The sequence below is a fragment of the Bos mutus genome, chromosome 12, assembly GCF_027580195.1.
Source record: "Bos mutus isolate GX-2022 chromosome 12, NWIPB_WYAK_1.1, whole genome shotgun sequence".
Lineage (NCBI taxonomy): Eukaryota > Metazoa > Chordata > Mammalia > Artiodactyla > Bovidae > Bos > Bos mutus.
In genome coordinates, this window is record NC_091628.1 from 67,678,891 (window position 1) to 67,701,107 (window position 22,217).

General features: G+C 43.4%; 1 protein-coding gene across 1 annotated transcript in view; it reads left to right on the top strand.

The window, feature by feature from the left end:
• The first annotated feature begins 2,893 nt into the window (after positions 1-2,893).
• Positions 2,894-22,217, top strand: part of GPC6 (glypican 6) — a 1,236,352-nt gene continuing 1,217,028 nt past the window's right edge. Inside the window, exon 1 of the mRNA XM_005909238.3 lies at positions 2,894-3,709. Within this exon, the coding sequence (XP_005909300.1) occupies positions 3,550-3,709 (160 nt within the window). The 5' untranslated portion in view covers positions 2,894-3,549. The remainder of the gene's footprint in view (positions 3,710-22,217) is intronic.

A 22,217-nucleotide genomic window follows, 5' to 3' on the forward strand; every position in this document is an offset into this window, starting at 1 on the left:
TCCATATCTCAGTCTCTGAGGCTCCATTCATCTTATGCCCAGAGGGGTTGTTGTGAAATAAACAGCTGGGATGTGAATGTGCTGTATAAACAGGAGTCTTATGTCCTAGTAAATACTACATTTTCCTAATGAGACTTACAATTTTGAAATAACGTTTCAGTAAAATTTTTTTTTGTATGTATTGAACCAAGGACCAAACCGTTCTAATCCTTTCTGCAAAATGTATCTTCACCTTCTTTCCATTTACTATTCTCCTATTCTGGTCTCAATCACCTGAAATCTTGACCACAGAGTTCTGTGTGTTTCTCCTACTGACCTTTCTCTTGCTTCCATGTGCTTGCTTCCTTTGCTTTGAGGTTCTTCTTGTTCTAACTTCTTTTTCCTATGACGTACAATATAAACATTACTGTCAGGGTTCAAGTCTCTCAGCTAAACTCTTTTTTTTTTTTTTTCCTATCTAAACCAAATGCCAACATCTCCTTAATATGAGTTCTCATCTTTCTAGTCAAGGCTCCTCTATAAACGCCTATGACCTTCAAGGCTCATTCCAATACCTCATCTAGGCTCTGCTGTTGCCCTTAACTGGAAAGTCTGACTTAATTTCTTACACCAGCTCACACAGTGCGACACTGTCCAGTGAGTGGACCAGGAAGGTTTGAGAGCACCAGTAAAGCAAGTTACTTAATTCTTTGGTCTGATTGGAATTTATAAGTTCAGTTCAGTTCAGTCACTCAGTCGTGTCTGACCCAGTCATGTCTGACCCTTTGTGACCCCATGAACTGCAGCACGCCAGGCTTCCCTGTCCGTCACCAACTCCCTGAGCTTGCTCAAGCTCATGTCCATCGAGTTGGTGACGCCATCCAGCCATCTCATCCTCTGTTGTCCCCTTCTCCTCCTGCCTTCAATCTTCCCCATCGTCAGGGTCTTTTCCAATGAATCAGTTCTTTGCATCAAGTGGCTAAAGTATTGGAATTTCAGTATTGGAATTTATAAACCTACCTTAAATTGTTTCACCCTCCTGATGGGATTACACTAATCTCTGTCTGATTAAGTTATAATTCTTTCCATACTACCCTTCCTATAAGTCTAGGACCTGTATACAAGAACCTAGGGCTGTATTATTGCATTGAATGCTTATTAAATACTTAATGATTTTTAAATATCTTAAAATACATATACTATGTTTTTACCCCTTTTTCCTCCACTTCAAATGTCCTTTCTATTGCATTATTTGCTATATATTGCAAGAATAATGGTAAATTACAGTGAGTCCCGATGCGTGAGGAGAGAATAAGTTATGTGTGTAATCACTCCCCTCCTCTGGAGTGCAAAATGCCCACCACCTGACTGACAAAAACAGAACGTTGAAGGTCATGTCAAGTGTCATAGAAATAATGACTTGGCTATAGCATTTCCTAATCCTACCCATCTTATCCTTTGTCCACTATGACACAAGAGTATATTTTGTTTCATCCTGATTTCAGACTTTGAGGGAAATAAATTCAAGTCACTTGAGGTCTACCAGTTAGTACAATATCGTGAAGGCAAAAATTATGCTAAAATTTTAAGAGAAAAAAAATGTGACTGAAGTTTTCAGAAAGAAATACTTGTGTATGGAATTTTCAAGAGGGAAAACTTAACTTGTAAAGAAGAGAAACTCATTTTTAAGCATTTTCATAGTTTAAATCAGGTTGGATCTTGAACTTGGGAGTCTTTCTGGTGGAGTAAGAGAGGAGGAATTTATTAAAGAGAGGAAGAAGAGGTATCTAATGTGTTGTAATGATGATGAAGATGACTATGACAGTGGTCGTGATAACAAACAGAATGACTTAAATTTCATGGTCATTCTGGTCATTAAGAGCTATCGTCTGAAAAACATAGCTTTATAGAGAAGATCCAAAAAACTGGACGTTACCCTACAGTTATTTCTGAATAATGACCTGACCTAAACACACACAGACACAAAAGTAAGTAAGTATTATCTGTTTTTTTTTGGTCTTGCATTTACCTGTTAGTAGTTGCATGAGCTTTGGGTTTCAACACATACTCCTGCCCAGCAAAGTTCATTAACATAATAAAATTGATAAGAATTTTCATTTTTATACCATTTCACAAAACTTGAGTATAAGGCAGGAGGAAAGAAGTGAAGTGATTCTCCACTTGAAAATTTTGTTCATTTGGAAGAAAATGCTAAGTCTAGTATGTGAGAGCCTTTAGAGCAAGGGAGGACCTCAATGCCCTCCTCAATATCTTCCTTCATGTATCCCACTGATCCTTGCTCTTTTTTTCTCACCTCTTCTTGTTCTGCTTCTTCTTCGCTTTCCTGTTCATCTACACACTAGAAATCTGAGATAATGATTTTTGATCCAAGATTATGTAACATTTGAAGTTAAAAGGGGGACATTTTTGAGTCCAGAACCCAAAATTAAAAAAACAAACTACTTATGTCTAATGTATGCCTGCGTTATCTTTAGAAAATAAAAAAAGTCAAACAGCGATAAGCCCAGTAATTAGAGCAGCGACTGTGCCCTGCTATTCCGGGTCCCCCTCTAATTGTTCATTTCTGCGAGGGCTGTGTCGTGAATTGTTGCTCATATTTAGAGCAACAATTGGCATTGCTTGTCCTTTACAACCACAAAAATATAGTTTAATAACGTAAGTTAATGACTTAAAATACTTTGTCTTTCTAGATGACTTCGTTATGGTATTTAAAAGTAGCATTTCGGGTGAGTACGAAGGATGTGCAGCCAATGAAGAAAAGAGGAACGCTTCCCTTTTATCCCCCTTTTGCTGCCGATTAGAAAGAAATCCAGTCCAGGTTTTGCCTTCGACTCTGCCTCTGAATTTCGGCTGTGCGATGTGTAGCACGTTTCTCTCCCTCCCCTCCTTTCTCCTTCCCTCTAGCCTCCCAGCCTCCCAGCGTCTGTCTCCAGGATTTCTCTCTTCCTATTTCAGGAGGACTCTCACAGGCTCCCTCAGCCTGTGCGAAGCTGAGGTTTCCCCTGGATCTCGTATATCCCCAACACATACCTCCACGCACACACGTCCCCGAGAACCCCGCGCTCACACCGACACACACTCGCGCGCGCACACCCTCTCGGTCGCCTGTCCATCTCCCTCCCGGGAGAGCCGGCGCGCGTCTCCACCTTCGCCGCACACTCCTGCTAGCCGAGCTCGCCGCGCGCTAGGATTCTTGCGGCTCGAAACTCGGATCGCAGCGTTCAACCCCTATGGTGGTTTTTTGAAACATTTCTTTTCCTTCTTTTCCTCGTTTTTATTGCACTGTTTTCGGTCTGGGGGACTAGTGGAGCGAGGCGGCTGCTTTCTCAGTCAGCCCTGGTTGGCTTTGCCATCCTCCATCAGGCTTATAAAAGTTTGCTGAGCGCAGTCCAGAGGGCTGCGCGGCTCGTCCCCTCGGCTGGCGGAAGGGGGTGACGCTGGGCAGCTGCGAGGAGCGCGCCGCCGGCTCTGGCGGGCTTTCGGCTGGAGGGGCAAGGTGAAGAGCGCACGGGTCCCGGGGTTCACCGAGCTGGATTTGCATGTTGCACCATGCCTTCTTGGATCGGGGCTGTGATTCTTCCCCTCTCCGGGCTGCTGCTGTCCCTCCCGGCCCGGGCGGAGGTGAAGGCTCGGAGCTGCGGCGAGGTCCGCCAGGCGTACGGTGCCAAGGGATTCAGCCTGGCGGACATCCCCTACCAGGAGATCGCAGGTAAGCGCGGGCGCGCGGCCCGGGCCGGCTGCAGCCCTCGGCGGCCGCCCGTCCCCCGGGCCGCCGGAAGCCCTCCGCCTTCCCCCTGTTGCTGAGTTGTGGTGTTCACTTTCTGCCGGGGGGCTCTCCGGGCCGCCGCGCCTCCGTGCCGGGCGGCGGATGCTCGGGGCGGCTTCTCCAGCTGAGGGGGGGAAGGTGTGCGTCTCCGGCTGCCTCATTGTGTGTGCACACGCGGGAGCGCCCTCCTTCCCTCCCTCCCTCCCGCGCCCGGCTCCCGCGCCCTGGCGCTCCTCTTCGTCGTTGGCCCTGGCCGAGCGGGCCGGGGAGCCCGGGACCCCCGGGGGCGGCCGCGGCGCGAGGGCGGCACGCCGAGTCCGGCGCCCACCCCGCGCCGCTCGCTCAGGCAAACTTGGAAGAACTGCGGCCGCAGTTTGCCCAGCGCCACCGTCAGAGTGGCGCCTTCTCCGCTCCCGCCCTCGCGCCGGCGGGGGCGGTGGAGAGACGCGGAGGGCTCCCCGGCCCCTAGCTCCTGCCCTCCGGGGAGGCAGAGCGCCCGGCGCCCGGGCCGGGGGCGGGCGGGCGAGCGGGGCTGGGGGTGGGGGACACCCCCCACCCCTTCCACCCGGGGACTCGGCCTCCGACGTCGGCGGCTCCGGGCGGGTCTGGGGAATTCGCGGGCTGCCGGTTTCAGATTTGGGGCGGGCTTTGCCGTTCCGGCTCCTCAGGGCTCCCCCGATCGCGGTTGGTCACTCGCGGTCCTAGGCACAGCCCTGCCGCCCCGCGCGGCACCCCGTCCGGAGCGCGGCCTCGCCAGCCTGCTCCGGGGAGCTAACTTCAGCGGGTGGCTCGCTAGCGGATGCGTCCCGGAGGTCTCCTCGGACCCCGCGTCCCCCGGCCACGGGTGTTTCTCCTTCGAGAACCCCCAACCCCTGGGTCGGGCGCCGGCGTGTGGGGAGGGCTCGGTTTCCGACCACTTGCGCGGTCGCCAGGGTGCATGTTTTCCGGCTCTTAGCTCCAACCGAACCCGAGCATCTCGGGGGCTCTGTGAATGAAACGTGTTAGGGAGAGGTAATCCCCTGGCTGCGGGAGCGCGGAGCTGAGAGAGGCAGAGAGGGGCCAGGGGATGCTGCGAGGGCGCGGGCTGCTCAAACCCGGCAGCCGAAGTCCTCAGTGCCCCTCAGATGGTCGAGTCAGAACCCTGGATTTCCACCAGCCTCTCTGCGTTTTGCCCAGGAGCTGGTCTCTACTGTGCATTTTGCAGTGATGGTAAAACACCACGGTTTCGATACGTAGTGGGATTGCCGTTTTATGGTTGATGCACAAACTCTACAAGTGAGGGTTTTTACTTATCCCGGAATGAGCACGTTTCTAGAAATGTAGCACTGGGGGAAAAAAAAAAAAAAAAAAAAACCAACAACACAACAGCTTATACACCACGCTAACAGCGCGGAGCATTATACACAGGGAGAGGTTTTCAATTCTGAGCCTTAGGCAGCCTCTGGTGAGTCGCAGGCGGAACCTGTGGTGAATTATAAGACCACTTTTCTCTCTGTCACTTCATCTCGCTTTTCCAGAGCTCCTTAATTTGTTAATCAATGCGTAGAGAGCGACTGCCCCACAGATCCTTAAGTTTCTTAACTCTCCTTCCCCTTTGTCTACTGTTATTTCATTCTTTTTAATTAATTGATAAGGATCAGCTATGCCTTTTTTTCCCTCCCCCAATCTCAGGGAATTCAACTTTTTAAAGGTTTAGAATATGGATCACTTTTTTCTGGGAACTTTTTCTCCACTAATCTGGGTTTTTTCAAACTATGTCTTTTAAACACACATGTATTTCCCAACGTGATTTCAGAAAAGGTATCTCCAAGAAGAAAATAGTTAAGTATTTTTAAATTGCTTCTGTATTATTTAATGAATTGTGGGGCTTTCAGGAGACTACAGGTCTTTACCACGATGCAAATCTCCTTAATATCAAAGGGAAGGTTTTCTGTGTATATGATTTCTGTAGGCACCATTGACTTTTCTGAAACATTCCCAGTGGTTGAAATAAATCCTTTAGTAGATTTTTAGCTACAGAGATTTTTTTCCCCCCTTTTCTATCCCCACCTTGACAATTACAGGGCTTGTTAATTAGCTATGAATTTCTAAAATGTGTGCACTTTCTGTTAAATTCTCTTTCTAGGACTAAGGGGACTGTTGACTTTGCATAAAGCTTCCTGTCCTTTGGTACCCTTTGGTACTCAAGCTATAGGTCATTGGGGGGTCAGAGGCACATCTGATAGGAAAAACAAAAGAGATGAAAGGTACCTGTGTATTAAGGATCAACATTTTTTCGAGGTAAACTTCACTCAGTCTACCTATTGCTGTTGGAAGAATCATCTGTGTCCTATTATTAAACGAACCCACTTTCGTTCTCCTCCCTAGTTCCTGATACTATTTACTTTTAATTATCTAGTATATGGCAGTTATCCTTCCCTTCAAGTCCTTATCCTTTGCCTTGTTTGGACTTTTAATGGGTTGCTTGAGAAACAGCATGTGCTGTTAGTCTGCCAGGGAACATGAATTTAAAGGAACTGCTGTTCAAATTTCAGGTTCATGAGAGCTGTTTCTAATTGAAAGATATTTGCAGGTAGCTTGCCTGGTAAAATAACTGAAAAGTAATGAGGACATTATGTCTCATCATGACATTATTAAAGTTTTACTCAGAACTCACAATTGTGAAATAGTGTTGCCCTTTTCTATTCTAGGATAAAAGGGAATTCTTCAAACTCAACAGATGAGGGGCTGTGATGGGTCATATATAAAGTTCGACTCTCAGAGAGTGGTTGGGAAAGAGGAGGCCTTCAAGGGGCAGCTTGTACCATTAATCTTCACTCAGCCCTGATTTTAAACCATCCCAGGCAGATCAGATAGACTATCTGTCCTTGTTTGAAAGACCTCCAAAGGAGTAGACTCTTGAGCCCCTCTCAGCAATCCATTCTGATATTTAGTAATTTTTGTGGTATCCGAACGTTTCCAGATATCTAGTCAAAAACCTTCAAAATGTGCTTATTTTCTCTTCTGTCTACTGGGAAGATATTGAGCCATGTATCATCGAGTTCTTTGTTAGGACTGTTATTCTGATCAAAGGTCAGCATGAAACATGCCGGTTTTTCTTCCAGCACCAGTAATGTTATCTTGTTTTCCAATCCAAGTCATACTGATGGCTCCAAACTTGTAAAGGAACTCACAGCTGAAAAGAGCATCTGCTTAAAAGGCTGGGCAATTCAGGGGATGTTGTTTTATGCTTATGGAACCTCTGTTTTATGCTTTGAGCCTTTTTGGAGTCATTAATTATAATATGCGTGTGTTGCTGACTAGTGATAATTTATTGGCTCATGTTAATGTTTTTCGTTTATCTAATGTAACTTTACTTAACATTCCCTTATGTAGGAATTACTGTGTCCAGCACCTACTGTGTACAACATTACCTACTTTGAAAACATTAAACATTGCCTGATTGACTTTTTCTAGTAACTTAGATACTATCATTATCCCCATTTTAAAGATGGAAAGACTGAGCAACAGATAATTAACTTGCCTGAGGATGACTCAGCTAGAAAGCCAGGAGCCTAGAACTCAAATGCAGGCACTCTGATCTCAGGCGCTGGAGTATATACACTTCATCTTGCCCACTGCCATGTTGTATTTGTTGAATGAATGCATGTAAAATCAATTCTATTCTCATCTAATACCTACATAGCCTGGTATTCTCAATCATTATATGCATTCACTCACAGTTCAAGCTGAGAATTTTTCTATTTACTTGCAACATCTACAATTTTTCAAACTCACTTTGAATTTGGGTTTTATGTTCTCTGGAATTGGCTATGCTTCCACCACTAAATTGTCTGTGTATTTGTGCATTTTGCTGATCATTGTATAGATGTGGTTTTATGAAAGATAGAAAGTAAAAACATGTGTCGGGTGTTTTTTTCAATATACTGGGCCTACTTTCTGAATAATGGGTTAGTCCAAAAAAACTTACTATAGGAAATTATCATGAGGGTAGAAGGAGGAGGGAAGTTTATCTCCAAAAATTAGTGGGGGGGATATAACTAACACTGTTCTCAATAATTTACTCTGCCAACTTTTTCCTATGAGTCAGGCTATACCTAGATATTAAGAAAGCATGAAAATTCTCTCCTGTCTCTTTGATATCAGCTTACCTCAAACATGTGAAAATCTCAAAAATCTAAAGTAAAAAAAAAAATTCTCTAATATTCCAGGGACTTTGATTGTTTTAGTCCTTCTTTATCATTTTCAAATTTCAGAATCTTACCTGGCCTGGGTCCAGCAGTTCCTTCCTTTTTTTGGTGGGCTTCCCAGGGAATAAGCCTGCCCTTCCTCTGCTCACCAGCAAACCAACTTCTTTAATACATTTGCTGTTAACCCAACTCTTTTTTCAATTTACATGTAGATATCACATTAACGTAAATGAAAAAACAGTGTTTGGTAAGTCTTACTCTTTAAATCTCCTAGTTAGGGATAAATAATTTAATTTCCATTTAACCGCCTTCTTCAAAGAGTTCTGATTTCCTAGCGCCCTGTTTCGTTAGATGATGTCTTTAAGATCCTTTCGAAGAACAGTGTGAAGTATAAATGAATTAGTGGAACTTCAAATGGGTTTTTTATGATTTGTCAAGTCACTAGATTACTGAAAGATTCACATTAATTCCAGGTATCAAAGCAATCTAAAGTCTGGGCTATTAGGAGTACCACTTGTTAGACTTTTGATTTGGGAATTAATTTTAGAATGATCCTTGCAAACAGAGTTATCTTAGCTGATTTAATTAGAAGATGATATGTCATCACTGAGAATAAGAGTTCATTTGAGTTGACTGATACACTTTTTTACATAAAACTCTCATCTTTTAACTGTGCCACGTCGTAATAGCTTGTGAGTAGAAATGTAGGCCACTATCAAAAGTGGTTTAAAATGTACAGTGAGATGTTCTTTAGAATATTGTAGTATAAGCATTGCATTATAACTTATGTGAGAGGGTGACTACTGTTCTTTTGCAGTTATGGGTATTATGAACACTTAACAGAATATAAAATTATTGAGTCTTTTTAAACCAAAGTGACATACCATTCAGTCACAAGATTTTTATAGAAATATGAGTTTAGGATAAAAACTGTAGTAAAGAAATTATTGATAAAATAATTCATTAGCTTAATCTTAATATATTCAGACTCACAAAAGTAAAATCATAAATAAGACTGTTTTTTTCCTCCTTAATTCATATCTCTCTGAAGGCTTGTAGTAAGGCCAGCAAGGTGACTTGGAGTTGTCTTGCCTGTATAAACAGGAAAAATTATTATTTCAAACTGGTGCTTATATCATTTTGCAGACCAAATTCTGCTCTCTTAAATTCTTTAGCTGGTGCATAATGAGACTTTAAATAGTTTCATAGTCTTCTCCAGTATTCAGTTTTTAGTGACTTACATGAGAGCGTATGATAGTGTAGTTGACTCCTTGGGATGGTGTGTTTGTAAATAAAGGATTTCATAGTACTAATTCTTTGGTGAAGGTTTAAAAACTCTAATATACTCCTGGATGGACATATTTAAGAGTTTTGAAAACCCAGGATGAAAAATATTTTTAGACAAATGCACAGTTAGTAACAAGGAAAAGTAGAAATTCGACTCCACATTTACACATTATCCAGGCTATTGATTACTATTACAACCTATTCTTCATCTCTTTTAGGCATTTGTTTTTTATTTCTCTAATAAATAGTTCTTGTTTGCCTACTATGTGTAAGTCACTGTGTGGTGCTGGCTGTAGGGCCCCAGGGAGTTTTAATCCCAGCAGGGAAGCAGAAATTCAGGGCACCTTTAGCAGTGAATGGGCGAGATGAGTACACAGCGCTGGGGTACCTGACTCTGGGAAAGCATTTAATAGGACCGTGTCCTCTGATCACAGGGTTATGGAAATGCCTCCTTGAGGAAGAGTGATGGGCTCTGAAGCCTGAATACAGCGTCAGAGGGGGCAGAGGGAACACACATTTCCTGTGTGGTAAGAAGGCCCCGAATCTGGGGAAACAGCCGTTGAAGGGGCAAAGGGTATGAGAGCCTTGGGAGAAGAGCCTGAAGAAGTCAAAGTGTTAGTTGCTCAGTTGTGTCCGACTCTTGGCGACCTTGTGGCTCTGGCCCACCAGTCTCCTTTGTCCATGGAATTCTCCAGGCGAGAATACTCTACAGTGGGTTGCTATGCCCTACTCTGGGGGATCTTCCCAACCCGGGGATTGAACCTGAATCTCCTGCATTGGCTGGTGTATTCTTTACCATCTGAGCCACCAGGGAGGCCCAGGACTGGGTTGGTGACTTGTGATCCAAGATGGCCCAAGCACATTGACCAAACATTTACTTTTTTTGGCACAGACATGGACCCTTAGTGCTAAAACCTGTGGGCTAAAGTCAACTGTTTATAGCTCAAAGAAGCAGATTTTAAACGATATGCTGCTGCTGCTAAGTCACTTTAGTCATGTCTGAATCTATGTGACCCCATAGATGGTAGCCCACCAGGCTCCCCCGTTCCTGGGATTCTCCTGGAAAGAACACTGGAGTGTGTTGCCATTTCCTTCTCCAATGCATGAAAGTGAAAAGTGAAAGTGAAGTCGCTCAGTCTTGTCTGACCCTCAGCAACCCCATGGACTGTAGCCTTCCAGGCTCCTCCGTCCATGGGATTTTCCAGGCAAGAACACTAGAGTGGGGTGCTGTTGCCTTCTCTGTTTAAACTATATAGAACCTCCCTATTTTGTGTACCCTGGGCCTATAAAAGACTCTAAGCAGCTGCGCCCTCAACACCCCATGGCTGAGCACCATTGCCCAGAGACCTCATCCCCCTTGTCTGGCAGGATATTTCAGTGCTTCCTCTTCCTTGCAGGGTACTCTCTGATACCTGTGGAAGTGCTCAGCTCTGAGGGACTTCTCCTTATTGCAACCTGTCCAAGTGCCTCCCAAATAAAGCTTGTTCTGTCAGCTGCCCTCTCTTGGCCCTGTCTCTTTCCTTGACCAGCATTGTAATCTGTTCCACTCACTACTGTGAATAAGGCCTTTAACCCAGAGCAGTGAGAAGCTGTTGAAGTGTTTTAATTAGGATGGGACATAGTTTTGAGTGTTAGTGTGGTTGCTTTGTAGAGAACTGATTGGACGAGAGCCAAAGGCAGATACAGGAAGAGGAGAGATGTCAGCGTGAACCAGAGTGGTGACTGTGGGAGAGGCAGGAAGTGGAAGGGTTCGAGAAGTATTTAGGAGGTAAAATTGATACCACCCAAACCATCGATCAGTCCACAGTTATTTATTGAGCATCTACTATGTGTCTGACAGTGAATGTGTGTGTGTGAGATAGAGGTTGAAAGAGAGAATCATGTGTCCCAGAAATGTTTATCAAATTAACAAGTCAATATAAATACTTTGACACAGTTCATGTGTACCTTTTAATGGCAACAGAATATCATAAAACCAGAAGAGGACTGTTAGGAGTTTTAGGGTCACTGAGAGAAAAAGATTTCCTAAATAGAGGCACTTTATTAACTCTCAGAAAGTATCAAAATATGTCATCAGCTGTGTTCATTTTGAAATTCAAGTAAAAAATGTATGTTTTTTATACAGTGTAAAATGTAAAAATGTATGTTTTAAAAATTTTCACTAAGATGAAAAATGGGTTTCCCTGGTGGCTCAAGGGTAAAGAATCTGCCTGCAATGCAGGAGACCCGGGTTCCATCCCTGGGTCAGGAAGATCCCCTGGAGGAGGGCACGGCAACCCGCTCTAGTACTCTTGCCTAGAGAATCCCCATGGATAGAGGAGCCTGGAAGGCTGCAGTCCATAGGGTTGCACAGAGTCAGACACAACTGAAGCGACAAAGCAGCAGCAGCAAGAGGAAGAATATATTAAATTGTTACAGGGGACATAGGTACACCTATGGCTGATTCATGTTGATGTTGACAGAGAACGACAAAATTCTGTAAAGCAATTATCTTTCAATTAAAAAATAAATACATTTATTAAAAAAAATGGTTACTTCATTGCCTAAGATTAAACGGTCTATGGCTTAAGTGCCAAATTACGTGACTGACTGTAATAATAAGAATCATATCAGAAAGAGATTTCTTTGACCTTGCTGAAGGGAGGAGGTAAAATTTTATTGGGAGTGTTTTAGTCAGGGTTCTCCAGAGGAACAGAACCAAGAATGTATATCTCATATGTAAATATATGGGAGATTTATTAGATAGATAGATAATTAGGGATATAGAAGAGGAGATTTATTATAGGAGTAGGCTCATGTAGTTACATAGGCTAAGCCCCACAGTATACTGTCTGCAAACTGACTACCCATGAAAGCAGGTGGGATAGTTCAGTCTGAATCAAAAGTTCCAAGGACCTGGAGCTCTGTTGTCCATGGGCAGGAATATGTGGGCATCCTAGCTCAAGAAGAGAGAGAGGATTTACCATTCCTCTGCCATTTTGTTCCATTTAGGAGATCAAGCGATTGGCTGATGCCTGCCCACATTGGTCACTCAGTCTGCTGAATCAAGTGCTATTCTCTTCCAGAAACACCCTCACAGACACACCCAGAAATGATGTTTTGCTACTTATCTGGGTCTTCCTTAGGCTGGTTTAGTTGACGTGTAGAATTTACCATCAGAGGAACCTTGAAGAATGGGTCACCTTTGACAGAGGGCCCTGAAAGAAGCCATTAGGGTTGGGGTTAAGCAGGCGAGCAAAATACAGCTTGTGGGAGAGAGTCAGCAGGGTTGATTAAGAGCTTGTTAGAAGTAATGTTGAACAGATAGGGTGGGCTTGGAGTTTTGGGCATCCTTGGCTTTGTACAGCAGAAAGTAGATTATCATCTGAGAGTCATGGCAATGAAGGCATATGAGGAGAGTATTGTTTTAGGTCGGGCAAGAAGTATAAACAGGATGGAATAGAGAGGGGTCATGAAAAGTTCGGAGATGGAAGGAGGACAGCCAGGGAGTGATTTTCGGTACCAACACATGAGCAGCTGAGGGCACAGATGAAGATAAGAGGCAGACAAAAGGGTGAATGATGTCATCAAAGAAGAGGTAAAATTAAAAAAAAAAAAAAAAAGCTTTAAAAACTGTTCTGCTACTTAGAAGTTCCACTAAAAAGGTTTAAAGAGGACAAGCCATTGAAACTCTTGCCTGAAATAATCTGTGTCCCTTAAGATACTTTTGGTTTCAGGTCACAGAAAATCCTGACTCAACTGGTTCACGCAACCAAGGAGAGCCATTCTTTTACATGCAAAGAAGTCTCACCATGGAGCAGTTCTAGGGTGGAAGGTGGCAAGTGAACAGTATGACCCACTCGCAGATTCTCCCCATCTTTTGATCCTTCCATCCTCATCCTCATCATCCACATCAGCTACATGATGAAAACAAGATGGCTACTGGAGTACCAAGAAGCAAAGCCTCGGGACAGTGCGCTGAGGCACACAGTGGGACCATTCCTTCCCACGCGCATCTCCACATTGATGAGGCAGCCTGCCCCTGGAAGTCCCCAGTGTATTTACCCACCCTTCTCATTCCAGAATTACTTCCTGTGCCCATGCTTGAAGAGAAAGGGACTGTGGCTGTTGATCTGAACTTGTTTAGTTGCTCAGTCATGTCCAACCCTTTGTGACGCCATAGACTATAGCCTACCAGGCTCCTCTGTTCATGGGATTCTCCAGGCAAGAATACTGGAGTGGTAGGCCATTTCCTTCTCCAGGGGATCTTCCCAACTCAGGGACCAAACCCAAGTCTTCTGCATTGGCAGGCAGATTCTTTACCACTAGCACCACCTGGGAAGCCCAAATAAATAAATAAAACTAAACTTGAGCCACTGATTATTTTGTATTAATAGTGTAAAAGGAGTGATAGATATTACATGGCTCTTAATGTGATGAAATTGGTAGTGTAAAACACCATTTGTAAAATGGTCTTGTCAAAAGATTGAACATGTACACCTCAATGTTCATAGCAGCACTGTTTACAATAGCTAAGACATGGAATCAACCTAAATGCCCATCAACGGAATGGAGAAGGAGGGTCTATTTAATGGAATATTACTCTTTATACCTGCTTGGAAGAGAAAGGAAAAGGACTGTGGCTGTTGATCTGAGCTAGTCACGGTTATGCTGTAAGAGGGGCTGATAGCCTTTTGCATTTTCATGGCCACTAAATTGGTTATTTAATCTTTATAGTCTTAATAAGAATCTCAAGGAGTTGAGGGGTAATGGAGAAACTGAGAGGGATGACTCAGACTACCTGAATTAATTATTTGGCATTCTTGCTTTAGATCTATTTCTCAACACTGGCCAGTGGTGAACTGATGCATGTAAAATGATTGACTCTCTAGAGGGTAGTGTATAGGGAGACCTGATTTGTAGCATTTGCCAATTTTTGTGGTCTAAATGTTCCCACCATGGCCAATTTCGAGCCACTAACAGATTAGCAACCAGCTCACAAAATTCCAGAAAATTTAACAACTGGCTGTTTTCAGTTGGAAAGAACCAGGGCTTATCCTGGAATCATATGAGATATTAAAAAAAAAAAACAACAAAACCCTACACTTGGGCTTCATCTTCAGATATTCTGATTTAAGGGGTCTGGGAAGGATATTCTCCCTCCCTCCCTCCCTCTCCTCCTTTTTAAAATTTCCCAAGGAATTCTGATGTACATGTGGGGAGGAGAGCCAGTGATCTGGAGCCAGTTCTTCATACACATTATCAAGTACCAGAATCACTGGAGGGCTTGCTAAGCTCAAATGCCTGGGCCCTACCCCCCAAGTTTCTGAGTCAGTAGTTCTGGAACAGGGCCTGGAATTTACATCTTTAGCAAGTTCCTGGGTGATGTTGATACTGTCTGTCCAGGCACCATCTTTTGAGGAGTGTCTGGGAGCCATACTCTGAGTGCATTCAGCGTGGTTTTAAACACACTTTATTTTCTATTTGGTCAGGGTAGCCAGTTCAATTTGGGCAATGCTTTTGCGTTGTTTTTCGCCTTGATCTTGGGTAAGAACCTCCACCCAGAAAGCGTCTCTGCTCCAAATTGCACACACACCCTATTTCCTCTGCCTTCTTCCAGATGTCTATATTGGCCACTAGGGGGACCAAGGGAAAGCGAGTGACTGGATTAGTTCAAACCTTCATTACCTGTGCCTGGAGCAGACCGGGTTTCACCCAGCTGACTGAGGCGTTTCTGCATGAGTAAAAAGAAAAGCACAACATTGCTTGAAAGGGAAACTGGGAAGGACAATTTAAGTTTCTTTCGCAGTAGCATCCCTATTATTTTTAGCTAATGTGGTCAGCTTTCTGTGAGTAAGTAGGACACATTTTGGGGTCCTTTTTAGAAGATATCTCTGGTCAAGAGTGATTCCAGCCCCATCTCTCCATCTTTGAGCTGCTTTTCCTGTGCAGATTTAGCCATTTGTTCCTGACTTCCAGATACAAGGAGACTACATTAGAGCTGGTCACTCTTCATTTTATATGCATTTAATTAAAGGCGTAGCATAATGCATTCTGGGCATGCACACCTGTGTCCTGTAGGCTTTATCGGCTAGTGTGTTTGCTTCTTATTACGTCTCGGATTTCCTGAGAAATTGACTTTCTCTTTTTGTGTCCCCGGTAGAGCTGAGATTAGCAGAGGCCAGTGCTCCTATGCTGAATTTCAGGGAGCTAGGGGTGTTTCCATTCAAGGTTGCAGTGAAGTGGAGGCTGCTCTGTAAAAAAAGCACTTTGAGGTCTTCCAAAAAAGAGATGAGTAACTATCAATTATTATTTTCTTAATGGGTCAGAATAGCACAGAGTCAATAGCACTTTTGCAATGAACTTGAAAAAAAGCCACCATGCTTTTGGCTAGTATAGATGTTTGTAAGTGATGGGCCTTAATTTTTTGGGGGGGAAAGTAAGAAAATATTGTCCTTTAGCTGTTTGCTTATCCTATGTTATTCCAAATCCTAACTGGGAGTTTTTAAAACTTAGAAATGATAACATTTAAAATCACTTGATTTTTTCTCTTTTTTTGTAGCAGAAGTTTTAACAAATGATTTTGAGGAGTTTAAGTGATCTTTGACATAATAGGAGCTCTATTTAGAAAATAATTTTTAATTCTGAAGTATTAATAGCAGTTAATATTCCTGAAATGTAGGGATTCTGAGCATTCCTACTTGATCTGTTCCAGCCTCTCCTGTTTGTACTGAATTTAGGGAACATAGTTGACTGTTACTTTTACATTATCAAGTGTTAATGTGTGAAAGGCTTTTATTGTGCTTTTACTACTCATTTGATTATGTGGTTATCTTATACAATATTTTTTCACAGACTTGGGGGTATTCAGACACCAGGAGGTTAAGTACTATGTTAAAACCTTAGGCCAATCTTTTTATATGACTGCCATAAAGAATATATTCATTTTGCTTACATTACCACATGGCTCTCATAAAAGGTCAATTTCAATTGAATATAATAGGTTGCAAATGGCAACTTGTATGTCATCAATAACAAAATTAATACATATAATCTCTTTTCACTTACCACCTTCTGTTTTTTTAGAAAAAATAACTTGAGGATTTCTTAAAATCAGAGATCTTCATGATATGTTTTGTATAATAGACATATCAAAATTGTATAAACATGTTTTTCTATTTTAATCAAGAAATTACATGTAATCACATTTAAATTCCAGTTAAAACAATACATTAGGTGCAACAGATATTCACAGCAAAAAACCATGAAATTATGCTTTTTCATTTTGTCATATTAATTTAACAAATTATCTTTGAGTCAGTTTCTCAGCCTGGGTTATTACTGTAAAGATAAATTCAATATTGTGAGAAGGTATATGCCTAAACATAAGCTAATTGCTATGATTTAAGAATGGCAATTTATTTTTACCCAGCGTATGCTTAGTAAATTATACAAAGGTTTGCAGTTTAACAGAGGGTTGACTATATGTAAAAATATAGGTTATCATGGTCTTAATTCTATGTGGTAACAAAGGTTGCATATTGTAACTGGAATAACAATTTCCGATAACTGAAAAAACTGTCATGCATTTTAAAGTGAGTTTTAACCTTTCTAACCATGAGTTTATCAGGTACAACTCTTGACAAAACCATTGTGATTCCTCTGAAATATTTATTTTCAAAAATATCATGTGTACTTGAAAAAAAAAGTTATAAAAATGCCTTCTATGTTGAAAGCCTTTGAAACAGTATTCTTCAGAAAAAAATGAGCCTTTTTCCAAATTACTATCATCAGGAAAAACAGAAAGATGGAATACAAATAAGCCAGAGTAGGCTTTTCCCAGGTCAACACTCCCTGAAGCGATCTTCATTCTGGGCCACACGCAATTCGGATTTTAACCCAGTGAAGCATCAGAGAGGACCGGTGTCCTAAGAGAGAAGCCTGGAGGTTTCTGAAGTCCCAGACTGCCCAGCCCCTCCTTCTGGAAGGTGCCAGGGACGCCCAGAAGGAGGCTCTGCTGTAGCGCCAGCCCGCAGGTGTGCCACCTTCGGCCACGTTTCAGCCTGGTTCCTGTGGAATTGATTTTCACAGCTCATGACAGAAGCTGTTTTCAGCCCTTGAAAAGGAAGTGGCTGGGCTGATCCTCACACAAACAGCAAATTGCTCCCTGGCTTTCAGAGCCTTCGAGGTCTGTTACCTTAAGGTCCTAATGGCCTTTTAACAGTGTTTCCAGCTGAGCAGCAGATGTAAAGGATACTGAACATTGAAAGCACTCTTCTTTTTTTCTCCTCTCCCCCAAAAGAATCTTTTTTTTTTACATTGTACAAATACCGTATCCTAGGACCTATTCAGCGGCATGTTAGATTTTTAAAAACTGAACCAGATCTCAGATAAATATATTGCTGGTGCCATACATCTGCCACCTTGGTGGGCCTCGTGTCCCATGAGACTGCCCCCTGGGAGCCGAGATTATGTCAGTGTTAGCAGTGGCTCCGTTTGGTAATATCTCAGTGTTCTTGCCTGGAGAATCCCAGGGACGGGGGAGCCTGGTGGGCTGCCGTCTCTGGGGTCACACAGAGTCGGACGCGACTGAAGCGACTTAGCAGCAGCAGCAGGGACAAAAATAATTAATGGGGCCCCAGAAAGCCTTGAAAACCCCTTATACTTTCAGTTCATTCCTTTTAATCCTAAAAATGACAGTATATTTCTGGAGGCCATATATTTAATTTTTAGAATTATATCCAGTCTGCCCTTGTTTTCCCTTTCTGTTGTTTCGACGGTGCATTTTGTCTTCCTGTGGGGGGGGTGGTGTGAAGGGTTTCTGCAAGGGGCAGCTATGTGCTCCGTGCAGAATGAACTTAAAGACTTTTACGCTAAGGTTTGAGCTAAGGGTGGTATTTCAGTCTTGTGGGTTTTGGGGAAAAACATTAAACATCACTGAAAAATACTTCACAAAATTGGACATTTTCCATTAAAAAAATGTTAGAGAAATGGGATGTTTTTTGATTTCTCTTCGGTCCAAGCAGTGGTCACTGGAAAGAGAAAAGAGAAGACAAGAGAAACCAGACTAGAGAAAACCAGCCAGGCTGCTAAGTCATCATTCCCCTTTCCAGGGACTCACCTGTTTTACAAGCTTTTGGAGGACCTGTAGGAAGAATGTGAGTTGCCACCAGATGCTTTTGAACTGTGGTGTTGGAGAAGACTCTTGAGAGTCCCTTGTACTGCAAGGAGATCCAACCAGTCCATTCTAAAGAAGATCAGCCCTGGGATTTCTTTGGAGGGAATGATGCTGAAGCTGAAACTCCAATACTTTGGCCACTTCATGCAAAGAGTTGACTCATTGGAAAAGACTCTGATGCTGGGAGGGATTGAGGGCAGGAGGAGAAGGGGACGACAGAGGATGAGATGGCTGGATGGCATCACTGACTTGATGTACGTGAGTCTGAGTGAACTCCGGGAGTTGGTGATGGACAGGGACGCCTGGCGTGCTGCGATTCATGGGGTCACAAAGAGTCGGACATGACTGAGCGACTGAACTGAATTGATAGTTGAAAATATGGACACATTGCCACTCTGACTTGAAAAGGCAGGAGATTTCTTTCCTCTGTCCTCCTGTTCCTTTCTGCCTCCTCCTCCTTCGTTGCTTCACTCACATGACCCGCCTGGTTTTCCTCAGTATCTCCCATGTGCTGGACAACATGATGTGTGAAAAATTATAGAGTGGTTGAGTTTATAAAGTTCAGTGTGATCAGTTTAGCTCTTCTGAGCAACAGTAAATCACGTGAGAAACTTGTTCTGTTTTGGTGCTTAAGCAGAGTCTGTCTTTGACTTCTTGCTCTATTTCTTGGACCTTTTTCTAAACCTCTCTGTGCCTTGGTTTTGTCATCAGTGAACAGGGATATACTTAATAGTTCCTCGGTCTCAGTGTTATGATTCTACTACATGCATGAACAGGTAAGCTCTTAGCATAATGCCTGGCACTTAATAAAGGGTATGTACATGTGTGTCAAACAGTGAACAACAGAAAAGCCAATCAGTCTTCCATGGGCCTGGGGAGTGACAAGGGAGTGATTCTTCCCCAGGAAAGGAGAGGGAAGGGAGAGTTTCCTTGGGCTCTGCCCATCTCCGGGCCCTGCTGGCCTGCACAGCTGATGTCTGGGGTTGGTGTGTTCAGTGATCTGATCTTATACAACTTGGGAAGGACCTGGTAGCCTTCTTTTCTGAAGTCTTCACCCTGACATTGGCCATTCTGGCCCCAGAGGCCTCCTAAATCCCTGACCTGTCCTTCACCTGGCCTTTGGCCCTCCTGTAGGCTTGATTACCTCCTGGTTTACCACTCAGCTGCTTTCTGGGCCTCTGGGAGGACTGTGAGGACTTCTGGGCCAGGCCTGTGTCCCCCAGGTTTGGGGCAGGGGTGCAGCCCTTCCTCTGAGGGCCCTGTGGCTCCACACTTACTCTAAGGTCAGCTTTAGGTGGCCCACTGGGCAATCTCTTCCTGGGGTCCTAGGCAGAACTTGAGCCAGAAATCTGTCTTTTCTTTGGCTCTCCTCTAGATGCAAAGCTCAGAGAGGAGAAACTGGGAGATGTGGGGAGCCATTCTTATTGCTGTTTAGTTGCTAAGCTATGACTGACTTCTGTGACCCTATGGATTGTAGCCCACCCGGCTTTTCTGTCCACGGGATTCCCAAGGCAAGAATATTGGAGTGTGTTGCCATTTTCTCCTTCCGGTGATCTTCCTGACCCAGGGATCGAACCTGTGTCTCCTGCATTGGTGGGTGGATTCTTTACTTCTGAGCCACCTGGGAAGCCTGTGGGGAACCATTAAATCTTTCCATCTCCTTTCTTCCCATGACCTCTGGACCAGTGGGTTTGCTACCCTTTCTTTTCTGGCTGGACCTCAAGCTCTTTGGGTTTGGAGATGTATGTCTGCTAGAGAGGTCAGGTAACAGATACCTATACACTCTCAGGTGGAAGCTTGTAAGAAAACAGTGGATTAAGGGGCAAACTGAATTGAATTAAGTACTTTCAGAATGGCATCCCCATTACATAAGCAAGATGAACAACTTCCAAAGAATGCCTCAAACACCAACTGAAATGGAAATAATAGGAATTCCTTGTTTATACTGGAATCTTTGGACCTCCTAGGGAATGGTACCATATGGGAAAAAAGGACTTAATTCCTTGTTTTGTGTTTGCTAATTGATTATTTTAAACTTTTCTTACCTCTTTGAACCCCAGTATCCTTATCTGTAAAAAAGGGTAATAATATAATGTGGCTCATAATACTTTTTTGTGAGGATTAAATGGCATAATGCACGTGAGCAGCCTGAGAGAGAGAAGTCGTCAGTAAATGTTAGTTCTTTTTTATCCCAGTTCCCTCCTGACACACGTATCGTGATGAGGAATCTATTTCTTATTCAGGAGAGAGAAAGCCTAGTAGGCTGTAATCTCCATTCGGAGACTTAGTCACTTTTAATTTCCTTTTATGATAAGCTTCTAAGAGAGAAGCTTTAATAGCACGTTAAAAGGTGATCCTGAAGTACTGTTAAATGTCAAATAGGAAATCTTTCAAAAACATTTATTTCTCCTTTCTGGTCTTCTACTCAGAAATGGCTCTGAAACTTCTCTTTCAGGCCATTCTCACTGGTTTCTGTTGTGCATGCCACCAGCAGAAGGATATATAGCTGGTACATTGCCTTGATTATTTTAATTTGCTTAAACCAGTGGTTCTCAAAATCACCCAGGAGATGTGTTCAAATGCAGGCTGCTGGGTTCCATGCTGGGAGTTTCCCATGTATTAGTTAGCTCTGAGATGGGGCCAGTGCCCAAGTAATGCCGATGGTTCCTGGATCACACTTTGTGATCTCCTGACTTAAAACTATCAGAGGTCAATTTTGGTTCTCCAGTGGCTTGAGGATAAATTTCAGCCCCATCTGTTTGACATTCAGAATCTCAAGCTATCCTTCTAGGGTACTTCTAAGCATCCTTCTAGAAATTTCTGTCTAATAAAAAGTTTCACTAAATTTCATTTTCTTTCTGTGTCTTATTACATTTGCTAACACCTCATAACAAGGCTTATTCATACTGTTGAAAAAAAAATAGCTGGCTTAAAACTCAACATTTGAAAAGCTAAGATCAGGGCATCTGGTCCCATCACTTCATGGCAAATAGATGGGGAAAAAGTGGAAACAGTGACAGATTTTATTTTCTTGGGCTCCAAAATTACTGCAGACGGTAACTTCAGGCATGAAATGAAAAGGTGCTTTCTCCTTAGATGTAAATCTATGTCAGATCTAGACAGTGTATTAAAAAGCAGAGACATAACTTTGCTAACAAAAGTCTGTATAGTCAAGCTGTGGTTTTTCCAGTAGTCATGTACCATTGTGAAAGTTGGACCATAAAGAAGGCTGCTGCTAAGCTGCTAAGTCGCTTCAGTCGTGTCCGACTCTGTGTGACCCCATAGACGGCAGCCCACCAGGCTCCCCTGTCCCTGGGATTCTCCAGGCAAGAACACTGGAGTGGGTTGCCATTTCCTGCTCCAATGCATGAAAGTGAAAAGTGAAAATGAAGTAGCTCAGTCCTGTCCGACTCTTGGTGACCCCATGGACTGCAGCCTACCAGGCTCCTCCACCCATGGAATTTTCCAGGCAAGAGTACTGGAGTGGGGTGCCATTGCCTTCTCCCAAAGAAGGCTGAGTGCTGAAGAATTGATGCTTTTGAACTGTGGTGCTGGAGAAGACTCTTGAAAGTCCCTTGGACTGCAAGGAGATCAAACCAGTCTACTCTAAAAGGAAGTCAACCCTGAATATTCATTGAAAAGAGTGATGCTGAAGCTCCAATACTTTGGCCGCCTGGTGTGAAGAGCCTGATGCTGGGAAAGGTTGAAGGCAGGAGGAGAAGGGGATGACAGAAGATGAGACAGTTGGATGGCATCACCGACTCAATGGCCGTGAGTTTGAGGAAACTCTGGGAGATGGTGAAGGACAGGAAATCCT